Source organism: Chiloscyllium punctatum, chromosome 5, assembly GCF_047496795.1.
Source record: "Chiloscyllium punctatum isolate Juve2018m chromosome 5, sChiPun1.3, whole genome shotgun sequence".
Classification (NCBI taxonomy): Eukaryota; Metazoa; Chordata; class Chondrichthyes; order Orectolobiformes; family Hemiscylliidae; genus Chiloscyllium; species Chiloscyllium punctatum.
The window spans coordinates 44,162,245-44,178,968 of NC_092743.1; the positions used below are offsets into that span (position 1 = coordinate 44,162,245).

A 16,724-nucleotide genomic window follows, 5' to 3' on the forward strand; every position below is an offset into this window, starting at 1 on the left:
GCAGTTTTCTACTTTGGTCCCTAATGGACCCTACTCTTCCTCTAGTCATCCTCTTGCCCTTAATATGCTTACAAAATGGACTTCTCTTTATTTTACCATTCAATATATTTTCATGCCCCTCTCGTTTTTACATATTTTTTAAATATAAAGTAATCTGAGCTTTCTATACACTTCTAGGCCTATTGGTGCTTTGAGCCCTCCATTTCTACCTTTTTTACATAAATCTTATCTAATTTTGTACTTGTTCGATATCCTGAATTTTCTGGACTTGGTCCCACCCTTCACTTTTACAGGAATATGTTGGTCCTGTGCTTTCATTATTTCCTTTTTGAAAGTCCTCCACTGCCTTCATGTAAAATTTCCTACAAGTAGCTGTTCCAAAAGAGACGGTATGGAAGGGTGATACTTGGGAGGGAAAAGTGATGAACAAGATTGAGGAAAATGTAAGAGAAAAAGGCTGGAGACAAATAAACAGAAGGAAACAAATTATCAGCAGATGAAAATTAGAAAACAAGTTATTAATTTTTTTTACACGTAAACAATGCTACAGGAGATCAACAGTACATTTGAAAACAAGTGATAAGGGAGCTTTACCGTACAGTCGGAGCTGTGATCACACCAATGAAGAGAATTCTACCATAACTCAGCACATGGCCTGCTTGAAACACAAAGATGTGCTTCAAGAAAAAGGTGTTCAGTTCAGTCAACTAAAAAAACAGAAAAAAAAGTTTAATAAAGTCAAATAACATTTTAAATCTTCTTAACATGACATAAAATTGTAAATAATTTCACTGTCCCGCATGGAGGTATTAGAACAATTAAATATTTCACAATATACCTGCTAACTTTCAAAAGCTAAAAGTTGTATCATCCATAGACTGAATGACAACTTCATAAAATATTCAACAGATGTGTTCAAGGTTTTCTAATGAAAATAGGTTGATATTAATGTAATCTACTCAGTCAAAGCTTACTGGGTATACAAGAAACATGTTACCGACATGAAATCTGTATGTAATGACATACATGTTGATAAAGAGTACAGAATTAACCTGAAGAGCAGTTTAAATATCCACCTTCACCTTTTTAAATCTGTGATCAGCAACTATATCAACAATTTAATTGAAGACATAATATAAATATAAGTATGGAATGTCCCAAGACACTTTACAGGAACATCATAAAACACAATATGACAGCAAGTCACATATGATGATATTCGATCGGGTGACCAAGTACAAGGTCAGTGTGATTCGGAGATTTGGAGATCACCTGATGAAGGAGCGTCGCTCCGAAAGCTAGTGTGCTTCCAATTAAACCTGTTGGACTATAACCTGGTGTTGTGTGATTTTTAACCTAGGTCAGAGTGCTAATTCTAAAAGGAGTAGCTTAATGGAGGAAAGGGACATTGGCAGAGAGATGCAAGAAAAACATTCCAGAGCTTTGAGGTCTAAGCAGCTGAACAACATCCACCAATGCCGCAGAAGTCAAAATGGAGGGGGTCAAGTTGGCAGAATTAGCAGAGTGCTAATCTCAGAGAGTTATGGGGCTGGAGCAAACTAAAAAGTCAGGAGGGAATGAAATCATGGAGGAATTTGAAAACAAGGATGAAAATTTTAAAATCATTATGATGCTTGATTAGAAGGCAATGAACATCAGCAAACACAATGGTGACAGAAAAATGGAACTTGCTGCAAGTTAAGATACAGGCCTTAGAGTTTTAAATAAGCTCAACTTTATGACGTTTATGTGGGAGATTAGCCCGGAGTGTACTGGAATAATGGAGTCTGCAGATAACAAAGGCAAGAAGAAGGGATTTCAAGATCATTTCAGAGGAGAACGAAATCAATCAAGTAACATGTTGTAGAAATGCAAACTAGACATCAGATTTGTATTTATTTCATCGTATATTAAAAATAACCAGTGAAATTTGATAAGACTACATCCTTCACAGTTACATGAACATTAATTCCTTGTACCACAAACAAGAAATGAATTAGGCTGCAGAGACTGTTGCTATCCTTATAACTACAAGATTTCCAACCAAGTATAGTATCTATGTTGAAGGTTCCATACAATTTAAAGCACCAGCTTTCATTCTCCCTCCACTCCACCCAGACTTAAATTAAAATTAATTAATAACTACCAAAATATGCTTCAATTCTCATCAGGTTTTCATCCCATCAGTTCAAAGCTCCACATTCAACAGAGTTGAGTGTGTGCTGGAAAAGCACAGCAGGTCAGGCAGCATCCAAGGAGCAGGAGAATTGACGTTTTGGGCATAAGCCCTTCAGCAGGAATGGAACCACTGGCTTATGGAAGTGAGAAAATGGGTCCGAGATTTCACAGTTATCTTACTGACACAGCCAGTCCTCCCTCTCTCCTCTTTACTTGTTTTACTCTCTCCCATTGTGTTCTTTCTTTCTCATTTGGTGTTTCCTCTCTTTCCTTCATTTTTATCCTACACTTCCCACACCATTGACACTACAACATGTGGTTAAACAAAGTGACAGAAGAGTGAGAGGTGCAATTTCAGGAGGAGTGGGTATGAGCTAGAAGGTAGAGTGTTGAGGCAGATCCATCATCAACACAACAGGATGGGGGACTGATCTGCTTTCACCCAATTTCTAGCCCCACTGAAATTGAAAGTTCCATCCAATAAGTCACAAAGAAACATCTTTCTCAGAATGAGAGGTCACATTTGTTCTGCAGATTTAGGTTTGTTACCTGCCAGATAATTAGGAAGAGGTAGATTCCAGCCACTCTCTGAAAGGAGGATTTTGGGTCAAACCACCGAACGTACGTCCAGCTGGCCGGAGTAAACTGCAACACTGCCCTTTTCAGCTTTCCACTGGTTGTGTGTATTGCCCTGATGAAGACATGTAATATTAGTACGGGCATAACAGAAAATGAAAAACCTTTCTGTCATTGAACACAAAAAGTATACGTTTTGTAAATCACTGCTTTTGTTAGCTGTTGTAGTGGCTGTGAAGTTACAAAACTGGCAGGAGAGGTCATAATAAGAAGCAAGTGTTGGGGTACCTTTAGGCAACAGCAATTACAGTGTATTAAAATCAAGGTCAAGAAGGATGCAAATAAGTCCAAGACCAAACTAATAAATTGGGAAAAAAAAAGTTTTTGAGGTGATAAGAATGAAATTAGGGAAAATAATCATTAAAAAAGATAACAAGGAAATAGAAGAGTAATAGGAAGCATGTACAATGGTGATAAATAGGAAACAAATGCACATAAAACAAGAGAAAGCTAATAACAGCACAGTATAAATAAGGAATGACAAATTGCATTTATATAGTGCTCTTCACAAGCATAGGATGCCTTCAAGTACCTGTACCTTCCAGGGGATTAAGTATTTTTCAGAGTGTACAAACTGTTCTAATGCAGGTATTAATTATTTGGTCTCAGCAAACTCCCACGCACAACAAAAATAATGTCTTACACAAAAACAGAGGTTGCTGAAAAAGCTCAGCAGGTCTTGCAACATCTGTGAAGAGAAATCAAAGTTAACGTTTCAGGTCCGGCGACCCTTCCTCAGAACATTATATTAACTTTGATTTCTCTCCACATATGCCGACAGATCTGCTGAGCAAACTCGTTTTGCTTCTGAGTTACAGCATCCAGTTCTTTCGGTGTTTAAAAATAATGACCTGATCTTTTGTAGTTTTTGTGATGTTGATCAAGGATGCATTAATGAGAGCATCAAAAATAACTCCCTCGTTCTTCTTCAGAATAGTGCCGTGAATTTTTCATCCCGTTCAAAGAGACAGCTGGGGCCTCTTCACAACTACACTCAATGTCCATCACGATTTTCACAATCAAGATTTGCAGCGGGTTTGAACCTGTGACCTTGTGATTCAGAGGTGAGTGTTCTACCAAATCAGCCATGACCAACACACAGACAAACAGATAGAGAAGCAAATAAAAGTAAAACTGAAACTAAAGAAAGAGAAATAAAGAAAGGGGTCCTGTGGCATAGCGGCAGTGTCCCTGCCAGAGTATGTCCGGGTAGGTTGGTGAAAATAACTCATGAACCATCTGACCACCCCAACTGCTGTGACATTGCCCTTATTATTAAACATCGTTACACCTGCAGTCTCATAGGTTCCACTCGCTTCCTGAGTGTGCACTTCTCATAAGAATTCCCAATGAAAGGGGAATAATAAGGCCCTTGTGGCACAGTGGTAGTGTCCCTACTCTGGGCCAGGAGCTCTGGGTTCAAGTCCCACCTGTTCCAGAGCGATGTCATAACATGCCTGAATCAGGTTGATCTAGAAAGGCAAGAAAGGAGATGACAACAAAGGGGAATGAGAAAAGTTGCAGGAAAAGAAAGAATTAAGAAAAACCATGAAGGAATAGAAAAGGAAAACAAAATTAGTCCATGAGCACCATTTTAAACATTACAGTTCAGGTTTGGGATGGGTTCACTAGAGAATACAGTTGATAATATTTCTGCAAATTTGCTTTCTTTAAGTAATTAATAAGGAAACTAACATGGTGGATATGATATTACAAAAAGATACTAAGAAAAGGCATAAATACATGCAGGACAGAAAGATTGGGAGGGATAGAGGGGAAGAAGAAGGGATGATAATTAATGAAGTAATCAGTCTGCAGAAAGGAAAAGAAAGAAACAGAAAATATTGGAAATACTCAAGTCAGGCAACATGCTGGTCTTTAAACATGTGAAACGAGAAGAGTTGGAACAGAACAAAAGGGAAGCTCTTTTAACGTGGAAGAGAGGCAAAATTAAATGAAATAAAGGTGTTGATGGTGCAAGGCCAGAACAGTAATAATATAGATAAAAACCAAAAGAACTGCAGATGCTGCAAATCAAAAATTGCTGGAAGACTGACTCAAAATGTTAACTCTGATTTTTCTCCACAGATGCTGTCTGACTTGCTGAGCTTTTCCAGCAATTTCTGTTTTTGTGACAGTAATAATAGAACAAGGAAAGAAACAAAAGAAATGGCTTGAGAAGGTGTGATGGACGGCTGCCAGCCTGGAGCAAAGGAGAAGGTGGGAAAACCGAAAACTGCGCAGGAATACACAAAAAGAAGGCGGAAATTGCAGTCTGAAATCAACGGAGTCAAGTTTAGATCTGAAAGGCTGTAATATACTTAATCTAAAAAGGTGACAATCTTCTTTTTGAGCTTATTTGGAAATTCATTGATGGCTTCTAGTGAAGAAGATAAAATAATAATAGACCCTTCATCCTCAAGGTGCAGATTAAAAAACATTAGGCATTTCTACACACATATAAAAAGTCATTAGAAAAGGGAATAGTGCGACAGAACTGGCAATGTGCTTACATGCTTCTTATATATATATCAAAACGGAGATAGAAAACATCTTGAGAACTATACATAAATTGGCTAAATGCTAAAAGGTAAAAGAGATAATGATATCCTTACTCAAATCTATACGCGTAAAATATTGAGAAATTAAAAATGAGAGTAGTCAGCATGAATTCCAAAAAGAAAGGTCATGCCTGACCAACCTTATTAAATGATTTGAAATAACAGGATAGCTAAAGGTAATACATTTGGATTCAGAAACGTTTCTGAAACTGCACAGTAGAATCATTATTATATCATAACATACGGATTTAGGGAAACAAATAACAAAACGGACAGCATGCTGGTTACAAACGAAAAAGATAATAAGGATTAGATAGAATCGAAAAAGGTAGCTAGCAGTATTTCACAAGAATCAGCAATGGGACCACCACCATTCACCAGGTACACAGAGAATTTGTTATTCAGAACTGCAAGTAAAATGTCACAATTTGAGAGTGAAACCTTTCTTTTTTGAGAGGGAGACATGTAACTAATACAGAAATACAACAAAATATAAGAACACATTAATAAACTTGCAGAATGAACTTAAATAATAGTATGATAAATAAGAGGCAACATCCTCCTCAGTGAGTTAAAATAGGATAGAAAAGAAAGGAGATCATTACCAGTAGGTACACAGATCAATGATTCTTAAAAACAAAAGCAAACAAAGTAACAAAGTAAAATTTCCAGAGGAACAAAACTGAAAAGCAGAGAAGCTTTGATAAACCTGTCTCATAACTTCGGTTAGATCTCACTTGGAACACCATGAAGTATATTACTTTCCACATCGTGAGGAGGATATTAAGTCAATGGAGACGGTGCAAAAAGAGACTTACTATAATTAATTTGAATAGAATATAGAAGTAGGGTTGTCTTGCCAAAACTATACAGGGCACTAGTTAGACCACAGCAAGAATACTCTGAACTACTGGATACACTCCAGGGAAGGAATATTAGGTCAAGCCAGGTTCTTCAGTGTTTTTTTTTAAAAGAAGGAGGGGACGAGTAGACTGGACCTGTACTCACTGGAGTTTAGAATAATAAGATAGCCTTACTAAACCATACAAGATTCCTCGGGTCTTAGACAGGATAGCTGCTGAGAGGTTGTTTAGCCTTGTGGAAGAGTCTGGCACCAGAGGGCATAATCTCAGAATAAGAGTTCATACATTTAGACAGAGATGACCAGGATTTGTTTCGTTCCTTTAACAGGATATTGAATCTGTAGAACTCTTTACTGCAGGAAGCTGTCGAGGCTGAGTCATTAAGTCTCTTCAAGGCCAAAACTGACAATTTGTAATCAGTAAAGGGAATCAAAGATTATGGATTAAATGCTGGCAATTGGGCTATACTTGTTCTGACATCTTCTGATCTTATATCAGAAACAACAGGCTGTGATAAGAAAAGACTGGAAAGTTTGGGGCTCTTTTTGTTAGAAAAGGAAAATTACAAGAGAGGTCTCTTTAAAATTTTGAAAATGTTTTATATGGGTAAAGATGAAGAAAAATGCTTCCACTTGTGCTCCAGACAAGAAATAAGGGCCATAAATACAAGGCAGTCACTAACAGATGCAATGGAAAATTCAAGAGGAAGGTTTTCACCCAGAGAGCGGGAGGACTAGCTAAAATAAATAACACTGATGCTTTTAAATGGAAACTTGATAAGCACCTAAGAGAGGAAGGCAATGCTAGTTGGTGGGGTCAGATAAAGTAGTAAGAAGCCGCTGTGCTATGTGTCAACACCAGCATGAACTGCTGGAATGATTCATGTGCTGTTATTTTTTGCAATGTGGAACATATAACTAAAAGCACTTACTTAAAACTTCCCCAGTGATAGGTTCGCATTTCTAAGAAGCGACAGGCCACCATACCAAGCCAAATGCCACCCCCATTACACAGAAGAATATCAAGAATGACCTGATCCCACCAGCATTCAGCGAAGTTGGGCAACAGGTGCATGAAGAACAGCTAAAAGACAAACAAAAGGAATGCTACATCATATAAAAGAACAAATTCAAAGGTAATTTACAGCAGTTAACAGTTTAAAACTTATTAACAGAATAATATAAATATCTCTCACCGGGCTCTACAGGTAGTGTCCTTATATCTGAGCCAGGAGATCTGGGTTCACATCTCATTTGCTCCAGAGCTATGTCATAACAACCCTGAACAGGTTGATTAGAAAATTTCCCTAAATACCTCTCCATTACACCAAGTTTCAAACAGGTATAGTAAGGAAGCAGTTAGAATTCCTGCATTGCCTCAAGGTCACTACACATTAAGATGTACAATATGCAACAATACTTCTGGAATTTGGATTTTCAAAAAAATATAGGCAGATGGACTTTGGTCAGTTATGTCAAGATTTTATTTTAAATAAGGAAAGGTCAGAAAGTCATTTGAATAGTGACCTGGATATGTCAATTCCAGGTAGGTTACATGACTTCGGTTAAGCACTTGCGAGAAGCCTGTAGAGTTGATGGATAAATGTTTATAATATTGAGTTCATAACTGATACAATAAAAACACTAATGGCATTACTTGTAGAGGTGTGTAAAATCATGTGGAGTATAGATTAGGAAAAAGACCTTTCTGTTTACCTTTTGTGGGGGAGTTCGAAATTAGAGGGCATATTTTTAAGGTGAGAGGAGAAAGACTTAAATGGGACCTGAAGGGCAGCTTTTTCGCAGAGAGGATGGCTCATATGTGGAATGAACTCCCAGCAAAGTGGTAGATGCAGGTACAGTTAAAACATTTAAAAGACATTTGGACAGGTACATGATTAGGAAAGGTTTGGAGGGATATAGGCCAAATACAGACAAATGGGACTTTGGGAAACTTTGTCGGCATAGAAAAGTTGTACCAGAGGGTCCGTTTCTGTACTGTATAACTATGACTCAAAAAAGCAGTTCAGTTTTGACTTCAAAACAGAAGGTTCCATGTCTCAGTTCAGAATAATCCAGTGCTCAGTCACAAGAGAGAACAATTTCTCCTGACAGAACAATCAACTCAGTTCAGGGAAATTCAACCAGTGACATTAGCAGAAGTAGTTTCTACTCTATGGAACTTACAAGCCAAAGCAGGTAGAATAGGAATTAAAGTGTTAGAATTGAGAAAGTTTAGTTTCTCAAAATTATGATGAGCTCATGCTAGCAGACTCAGAAAGGAATTGAAAAAGTGCCTCCAATTCCAAGGAAAAGAAATTGGGGGAAGTTAATTCAGTAAAAACTTAATGAGTTGATATAGAAATAAAAGTTCCTCTTTCTCTGGAATGGAGTGTCTGTAACAGAGAGTGTTGGGAAACAGGTTGAAACTGTTTTATTCTGCTTGTTAAGATGTTTCCAACTGTCTTCTATATATGTCTACCTTTGGTTGCTTTTGTTCATCTTTTGTACAATAACCTCATGTTATGAAAATACATGAGTTTCAGTAACTAATCACAACATTAACCAATCACAAAATGTTGAAAAAAAAATCTTATCAAGCCAGGTTTCATTCTGGAATAATGACATGACATTTCCAGGATGATCATCTGTTGGAATTAGAACAACACAAAGTTGTTACCAGGGGATTACTCTGCCTTTTCCACCCATTACTGAGAAGTAAACTATCCCCACAACTCTGCAGAAAAATTAAAACATTTATGTGAATAAATGGGATCTTACCAACATTGTGTATATCTTAAGAGCCAATTTAATAATTAGATCACCAAATAAATGCTATTCCACTACTCAATTCTGTGATGAAAACTGGAACTGCTACTACGAATAACAGGGTTGCAAATTAACACTTTCTGCAGACCGACAAAGAATAGTTGCAGCAGAAAACACAAACCCACATAATACTCTCCAGGGAACAATTCTTGGGTCAGTTACAAAATGTCTGGTGATCAATTATAATGTTGGCTGAACAATATCTAATGAGTAAATGCTCCTGGAATCGATCTGTAAATTCAACGGTTGCTATAGTCTCCGTGGGATTAAGTGTCTTAATGTATACAAAAGAGATTGCAAACTGTAATTGAGGAAGGCTTCATAAAAGCAGCACACTTTTTCCAATAACAAGTTCCCACCACCACAGCGCTTTTGCCTATCAAAATTATTTTTACAAAATCAAATTTTTAAAATTCCGTCATGGGCATTATTGGCATTTGTTCCTAATTCCTAAATACTATTGAGATTCATAAATTTATACAAATTTTCAATTTTTAAAAAATCATTACAGATTTACTCCAAGCAATAGGAAACTAGATTGCAAACAGGATCAGGGACTTTGATTTCTCCCCCCACTAGTCGAGGGAAGTGTGTCACAATTTACCAATTGAAAAAATTGCTTACTCAGTACAGATTGGGACATGAACCTAGACTGTGTCAAGAAACATCCTCCTTATTAAATGCTCAAATGTTCAGATTTAATGCTAATAAAACTCAAAATAATATAACACCAACATCTGCCAATTATATGGTTTTGTGCAACAGCACAAGAAAATTTATTGTCACTATGTTCCTTGGTTTGGTAGTTAAAAAATAATGTTTTGTTTATATTCTGTCCCCTTCCTCATTTAAAATGATTAAGATGTCAAGATGCAGCTGCAGTTCAAAATAATACAACACTGCTTCAAAATCTTAAGGAGGTCCTATTTAAACAATACCATCTGTAATTTGGTTAACACAACTTAATTGCATTTGCATTATTGCTCTATTAGTGCATACCTCAGTTAACTCCCAAGTGATGCTAATAGTCCAGCAGAGTCCATAGCTGCGTATTAGTAATGCTTTCATAGCCCAGCCCCAGAAGTGTCCAAATGCAAAGATGTCAAAATGGCTGAGAATCCTTTCCCATGTGATGACATGGCAGTTTATTGCATATTCCTATTAAAAACAAAATATTCAAGGAAATTGCTATCACCTTTAAATCACCTTTAACCTGACATAGATGATTGCCTTATCCAGCATTCCTCTCACATAATTTCAAGATCAGAGAAAAAGATTAAACTGAGATATTCATACAACAATAAAACAGCACACTAACTAAAGGGGGAACAGTTCTCAAAGACACTGAGGGGTTGGTTACTCTAACTGGATTTCTGTTTACATGATTTGAACAACAATCACAATAACCTGGCTGGTAAATTTGCTGAGCTGTTATTATAAACAGGTCATAGTCACTTAGTCATAGAGACGTACAGCATGGAAACAGACTCTTCGGTCCAACTTGTCCATGCCGACCAGATATCCCAACCTAATCTAGTCCCACCTGCCAGGACCCAGCCCAAATCCCTCCATAATCGGATACCCATAGTGAAAGTGAAGAAAAATAAGATTACAAAAGTGCTAAATACAGTTGGATATTGTAAATGAATGCAAAATGAATGAATTTAAATGAATATTTAAGCTGAGACAGTATAAATATTTTAAACAAAGACAATCTCATTTAAAATGTGATTCATTCCCAAAGATCAAAGTTCTGTGCATATTCACTTAAAATAAGGAAACTATTCTACCACCAGATGCACAACCTGACACAGTGGTTTGTTTAGATCAGTATTTCTATTCAAAGCCATCCAATGTTTATTGAACAGAAATTTACTCCATTCCCCTTGCCAGTGGAAAAAATCTTCCCAAAGTTTGTATTTAAGTTTCAGGCTGATCCATGCAGCATAATTATACAGGGAGAAGCTGAGGACTGCAGATGCTGGAGATCAGAATTGAGAGTGTGTTGCTAGGAAAGCTCAGCAGGTCAGGCAGCATCCGAGGAGCAGGAGATTCGATGTTTCAGACATAAGCCCTTCAGCAGGAATGAGGCTTATGGGGCTGAGAGATAAATGGAAGGGGGTGAGGTTTGGGGGGGGGTGGAAGGTAGCTGAGAAAGCGATAGATGGATAAAGGTGAGGGAGAAGGCGATAGGTTGGGGTGGGGTGGAGTGGTAATGGACAGGTCAGGAGTGCGCTGCTGAGTTGGAGGCTTGGGACTGGGATAATGTGGGAGATGGGGAAATGAGCATAATTGTATGGGACATAGTGTTTTATCTGCGATTTTTTTAATATAATGTGTACGTGAATTGAACCCAAAATCATTGGGAAAGAGAGAGAGTTTAAAATCCTGAAACTAAAATAAAATTGACCAAAAGTATAATTTTTAAAAAAATTTTAGACATTTAAAAAAAATTCAACTGCAAATCAACAAAAGAACCATTAAATTCATTTCCTGTAAAATTATGAATGTTGTTCCTTCACTGAGCAGGAGAAAGAAACTTCCAACTGCCTCTGAAAAGCACTGCAGTTGCAACTTTTCTTAATAATTGTGATCACAGAAACTGATTAAAAATAGGAAGAAACCTCAACTGCAAACAACGAACTGTGTCTATTGTTGAATTTGGGTCTCCTTGCTAGGTACTGACCTATTTTAGAACAAACTAGCAATCTTAGCCAAGAATTTCCATAGAATTACTCTTCAAAGGTTACTTATTTACAACAGAATAGGTAGGCATTGGATTCCAAATTGTGCAATTTTCTTCTCAACTTCTTAATAAATGTCAGGATATATACAACATGTGTTTACAAAAACATTTGGTTATATGCTGCAAGAATAACATGAGCAGAAAACAATTAAACATTTTCAACTAATGATAGCCAAAAATAATATTTCTAAATTAATTTGGTATACTTTCCTTTATTGGTTAGAGTATTGAGTACAGGGGTTGGGAGGTCATGTTGTGGCTGTACAGGACATTGGTTAGGCCACTTTTGGAATAATACATGCAATTCTAGTCTCCTTCCTATCGGAAGGATGTTGTGAAACCTGAAAGAGTTCAGAGAAGATTTACAAGGATGTTGCCAGGATTGGAGGATTTGAGCTATAGGGAGGGGTTGAATATGCTGGGGTTGTGTTTCTAGAGCGTCAGAAACTGAGGGGTGACCTTATAGAGATGTATAAAATCATGTGGGGCATGAATAGGATAAATAGACAGTCTCTTCCTTGGGATGGGGGCGTTCAGAACTAGAGGGCATAGATTAGATTAGATTACTTACAGTGTGGAAACAGGCCCTTCGGCCCAACAAGTCCACACCGCCCCGCCGAAGCGCAAACCACCCATACCCCTACATTTACCCCTTACCTAACACTACGGGCAATTTAGCACGGCCAATTCACCTAACCTGCACATCTTTGGAATGTGGGAGGAAACCGGAGCACCCGGAGGAAACCCACGCAGACACGGGGAGAATGTGCAAACTCCACACAGAGAGTCGCCTGAGGCTAGGGTGAGAGGGGATAAGAGACCTAAGAGGCAACTTTTTCACACAGAGGGTGGTACGTGTATGGAATGAGCTGCCAGAGGATGTGGTGGAGGCTGGTACAATTGCAACATTTAAAAGGCATCTGGATGGCTATATGAATAGGAAGGGTTTGGACGGACATGGGCCAGGTGCTGGCAGGGGGGACTAGATTGGGTGGGGATATCTAGCTGGCACAGACGAGTTTGCCCAAAGGGTCGGATTACACACTGTACATCTCTATGACTCTAATGCTGATGACAAGCTTTGACTAGTCACTGCTGCGATGAAAATGTTACCGTTTGTACACCTAAGGATCAAACTGCATCAATGCTCATCTGTTAAACTGAGTTTGACTGACTCCAGGAATATTCTATTTCATGTACAACACAGTTGCCATTAGTTCAATTTACGGCAAAGTAACAGCAATTCCACTCATCCATGAAATAATATCCTGATCACTTGAGAATTGCGCATCACATCAACTGAAACAATAAAACATGTGATGTTTACAGAAACCATACAAGTCAGCCACTTCATTAAATATCATGAAGTGAAGAAAAATAAGATTATCAAAGTGCTAAATACAGCTGGATACTGTAAATGAATGCAAAATGAATTTAAATGAAGGAAAAAACTTTAATGCATCTTGGATTTTTCTCATTGTAGGAAAATGCTAAAAAAATGACAAATGATAAGAGCCCCAGGCTTTTAATATTCACGAAAGTATTGCTACAACAGGCAGCAACTTGATAATCTGAACGTCTTCTTGTTCTACATACCATTACATCTGCCTCACGTGTGGCATAGCGTAGATTAGGATCCAGCCAGTACATTACAGATTTCACTTGTTCAAAATTCAGGAACAACAGAAATACCAGGAAAAGGAAATACAGCACGCTGAGACCTGAAATGATGCACAAGACAAAGCTAAACACATAGGAAACAACATGTTAGCTAATGGTGAGATGAAATCATGAAGTGCACTTGTTCAGATCTACAAGCTTTTAGTAAATGCAATTAACAGACCCTCTGAACAACCAAGTAAGAAAACAGCTTAGAATAAGTGAAAATTCAAGAACTAAATTTTTGAGTCATTCAATGGCATAAGAACAAAAATGCATACCAATATACATATTATGTGCAAATTTTCAAACAAGCAACCCCCAACGTGGTGGCTTAGCGGTTAGCACAGTTGCCTCACAGCGCCAGGGACCTAGGTTCGATGCCAGTCTTGGGTGACTGCCAGTGCTTGTGTGGGTTTCATCCGGCTGCTCTGGTTTACTCCCACAGTCCAAAGATGTGCCAATTAGGTGGATTGGCCATACTAAACTGCCCATAGTGCCCAGGCAAGGTAGATTAACTATGGTAAAGATGGGGAAAGGGTCAGTATGGTCTTGATGGGTAACATGGCCTCTATCTGCACTGTACTGATTCTACGTTATCTAAGTCAAAGCAGAAGCTGAATTAAATTTCATATTTGGAATCACCCAGTTTGCAGTTGAAACTCCAACACAAGATGTCAGCAGTGATCCATTATGTCAACTTGCTTCTGAATTTTGCATCTCACCAATTCAGGAAATAAGTCCCTTGAATCTGGTCCGCTATTCAGTGAAATCATGACAGACCCGAAAAATCCTCAATTCTATATTCTTGCCTTTATTCACTGATTAACCCTTCATTCACTGATTAAAAATCTATCCATCCAAGTCCTGAATATACTTAATGATCCAGCCTCAATAGTTTTCTGCAGTAAAGAATTCCACAGACTCACTCCCCTCAGAAGAAATCCCTTTTCACCTGCATTTTAAGTGTGTGATCTCTTATTCTTAGATTATGTACTCTTGTCCTAAACTCGCTGCACATCCGCATGCAGTGACTCCAATGTTCTGTGCACCACAATTGCCACGCTGACGCAGTTCACAGCACTGACTTCCGAATCTGGAAATTGCTTCCACACACTGTCCTTGGAGGTCTGTGCAGAAGAGTAAACAGAGGGAACTCTTCCTCTCAAGTCTGCAAAGAATCTTGTATGTCCAATAGGTCGCTTCTCATTCTTTTATATTCCAGAGTACAAGCCCAATCTACTCAGACTCTCCTCATATGACAGTCCCTCCATCAACAGAGTGAACGTTCTCTGGATTGTCTCTAATGCCAGTATATCTTTCCTTCGATAAATAGCCAAAAGCTCCTCATATTATTCTAATTATGGCATGATTAGTGTCTTTTATAATTTTATACTTCACTCCCTTTGAAATAGCAGGCAATATTTCATTTGTCTTCCCTATTACCTGCTGAACTTAAATGCTAGCTTTTTGTGATTCATGGACGATGACTCCAAACTCTAATTGTGGCTCATCTCTTGTTACAGTATGCCAACCTAAAAATGCACTCTTTATCCCAAGTCTCTATTAGTTATCAATACTAATGTACTACTTCCAATACTGTGGGCTCCTATACTGGTTTTACATGTACATTGGAGACAAATGCCCACCATTTTCATGCAACATGCCCAGGGTTGTTATGTGGCTGCAAATTACAGGAAAAATTACAAGTCAAGTGATGGATAGAACAAATATGACGGTCATGAGCATTTATCAGTGAAGAGATCAAGGACCAAAATGACCCACAAAAGCAAAGGTGCTAAATTATTTCTTGTATTCCTGTTCAGCCAGATGAGAAGGATTGCAGTTTTTGTTTGAAGAGTTGAGAAATTGAGTATCTTAGGCAATATTTGTTCCAAAACCAAAGCTATTATCAAAGAATTTGCTGTGATCTATTTGTGAAATTGTACTGTATGTAAATTACTTTGACAATAAAACATCTCTTTGACTCAGCTTTTGGTCACCTGTCGTAATATATGCTTATGTGTCTCAGCATTTGTAACAGGTCAGTGAGGTCTAACTAAAACGAATTCCCGGCATGATGAGCTGAATATTCTTCTCCGGTGTTGTACAGTACGATGACTGAAGTGTCACCTTAAATCAGAAGCAACAAACACAGCTCAAGTTTTTAATAAGTTCCTGGAACAAAACCTTTTTAATTTGGGAGGCAAGGAGGGTATTGGCTAGGTCTCGCCATTAGTTATAGGCATTCACAACCATTTATTCATATGGAATCAAACCAAGAATTAATGATTCACCTTTTGGACTCACTTGCCAAGTTTTCATAAGCAATTCGCAAATAATTTTCAAAACGATAACATACTAAACTAACTGGGAGAAAAAAGAAATTCAAGTCCCAAATGTCAGGAAAGACTTTCAGCTTTATAGTGTAGCTTCAGAGCTTACCAAAAACCATCCTCCATATTGCTGGATGTGGTCTGGTGAAAGGACCTGAAACATTAAGGGAAAATCCTTAAACAACATTGCGTGAATAAACAAATTATTTCAGAATGTGGAAAATAAAATGCAAGAAGTGTGATCAATCACAATTCTCACTTGTAACAAACAACTTACCATTAGGAAATGCTAAAACACTTACAATTAGAAAAAAGAACACCACGGAAAGAACCCCCTTCCATATATTGTCTTCCGGACTTGAATCATCCCTAGATATAAAAATAATTGCAGAATTTGTCATATCAACGTATTAGAAATGCATCGGTCATACATAAAGTTTCACAATGATAAAAAATATTCATTTTACAATCCATTCGCAAAAATGTGTTATTGCGAGGTTAAGTCGAAAGCGGGCTGTGTACCGCGGGGGTGAGAGATCCACCCGAGACATATATCCCAAACCAGCAAATCATTAGCTTGGAAAATGCTACATTATCAAGCAGGCCTAGCAGCAGAACTCGCCTGACATACATGAACTGATATGGAAAGAGTCAGCTGTTAAATAGCAGACAGAGAGCCGGATACAACCAGTACCTGGTAAAAGCGAAATACATGACACTAACGATGGTGAAAGTGAGCAGGGTGATAGTGTGAGGTTTGTAGAAGAAGTCGATGGTGATATCCTCCACTTGCTGCTCGTTGATCATTCGGAAATGCAGTTTATAATTCACATCATCTTTGCTGATTGTCCTGCTGCCTGTACTGGGCGCCATAGCTGCGCCGTTCCGCTTCCCACTGCCAGCAGCAGCCGAGAGAC

General features: G+C 38.0%; 1 protein-coding gene across 4 annotated transcripts in view; it reads right to left on the reverse strand.

Moving 5' to 3' along the window:
* LOC140477026 (phosphatidylserine synthase 1-like) overlaps nt 1–16,724 on the reverse strand; it is a 49,483-nt gene extending 32,759 nt beyond the window's left edge. The window contains exons 1-8 of one of the 4 annotated variants that reach the window (XM_072570143.1): nt 16,502–16,724; nt 16,085–16,176; nt 15,917–15,961; nt 13,409–13,533; nt 10,066–10,224; nt 7,170–7,321; nt 2,728–2,869; nt 595–707 (exon numbers count right to left, since the gene is read on the reverse strand). In XM_072570143.1, coding sequence (XP_072426244.1) covers nt 595–707; nt 2,728–2,869; nt 7,170–7,321; nt 10,066–10,224; nt 13,409–13,533; nt 15,917–15,961; nt 16,085–16,176; nt 16,502–16,680 — 1,007 coding nt within the window. In that variant the 5' untranslated portion in view covers nt 16,681–16,724. Of the gene's footprint in view, nt 1–594; nt 708–2,727; nt 2,870–7,169; nt 7,322–10,065; nt 10,225–13,408; nt 13,557–15,916; nt 15,962–16,084; nt 16,177–16,501 lie in introns of those variants that run through there. The other 3 variants (XM_072570144.1, XM_072570146.1, XM_072570147.1) reach the window with 3 other exon arrangements.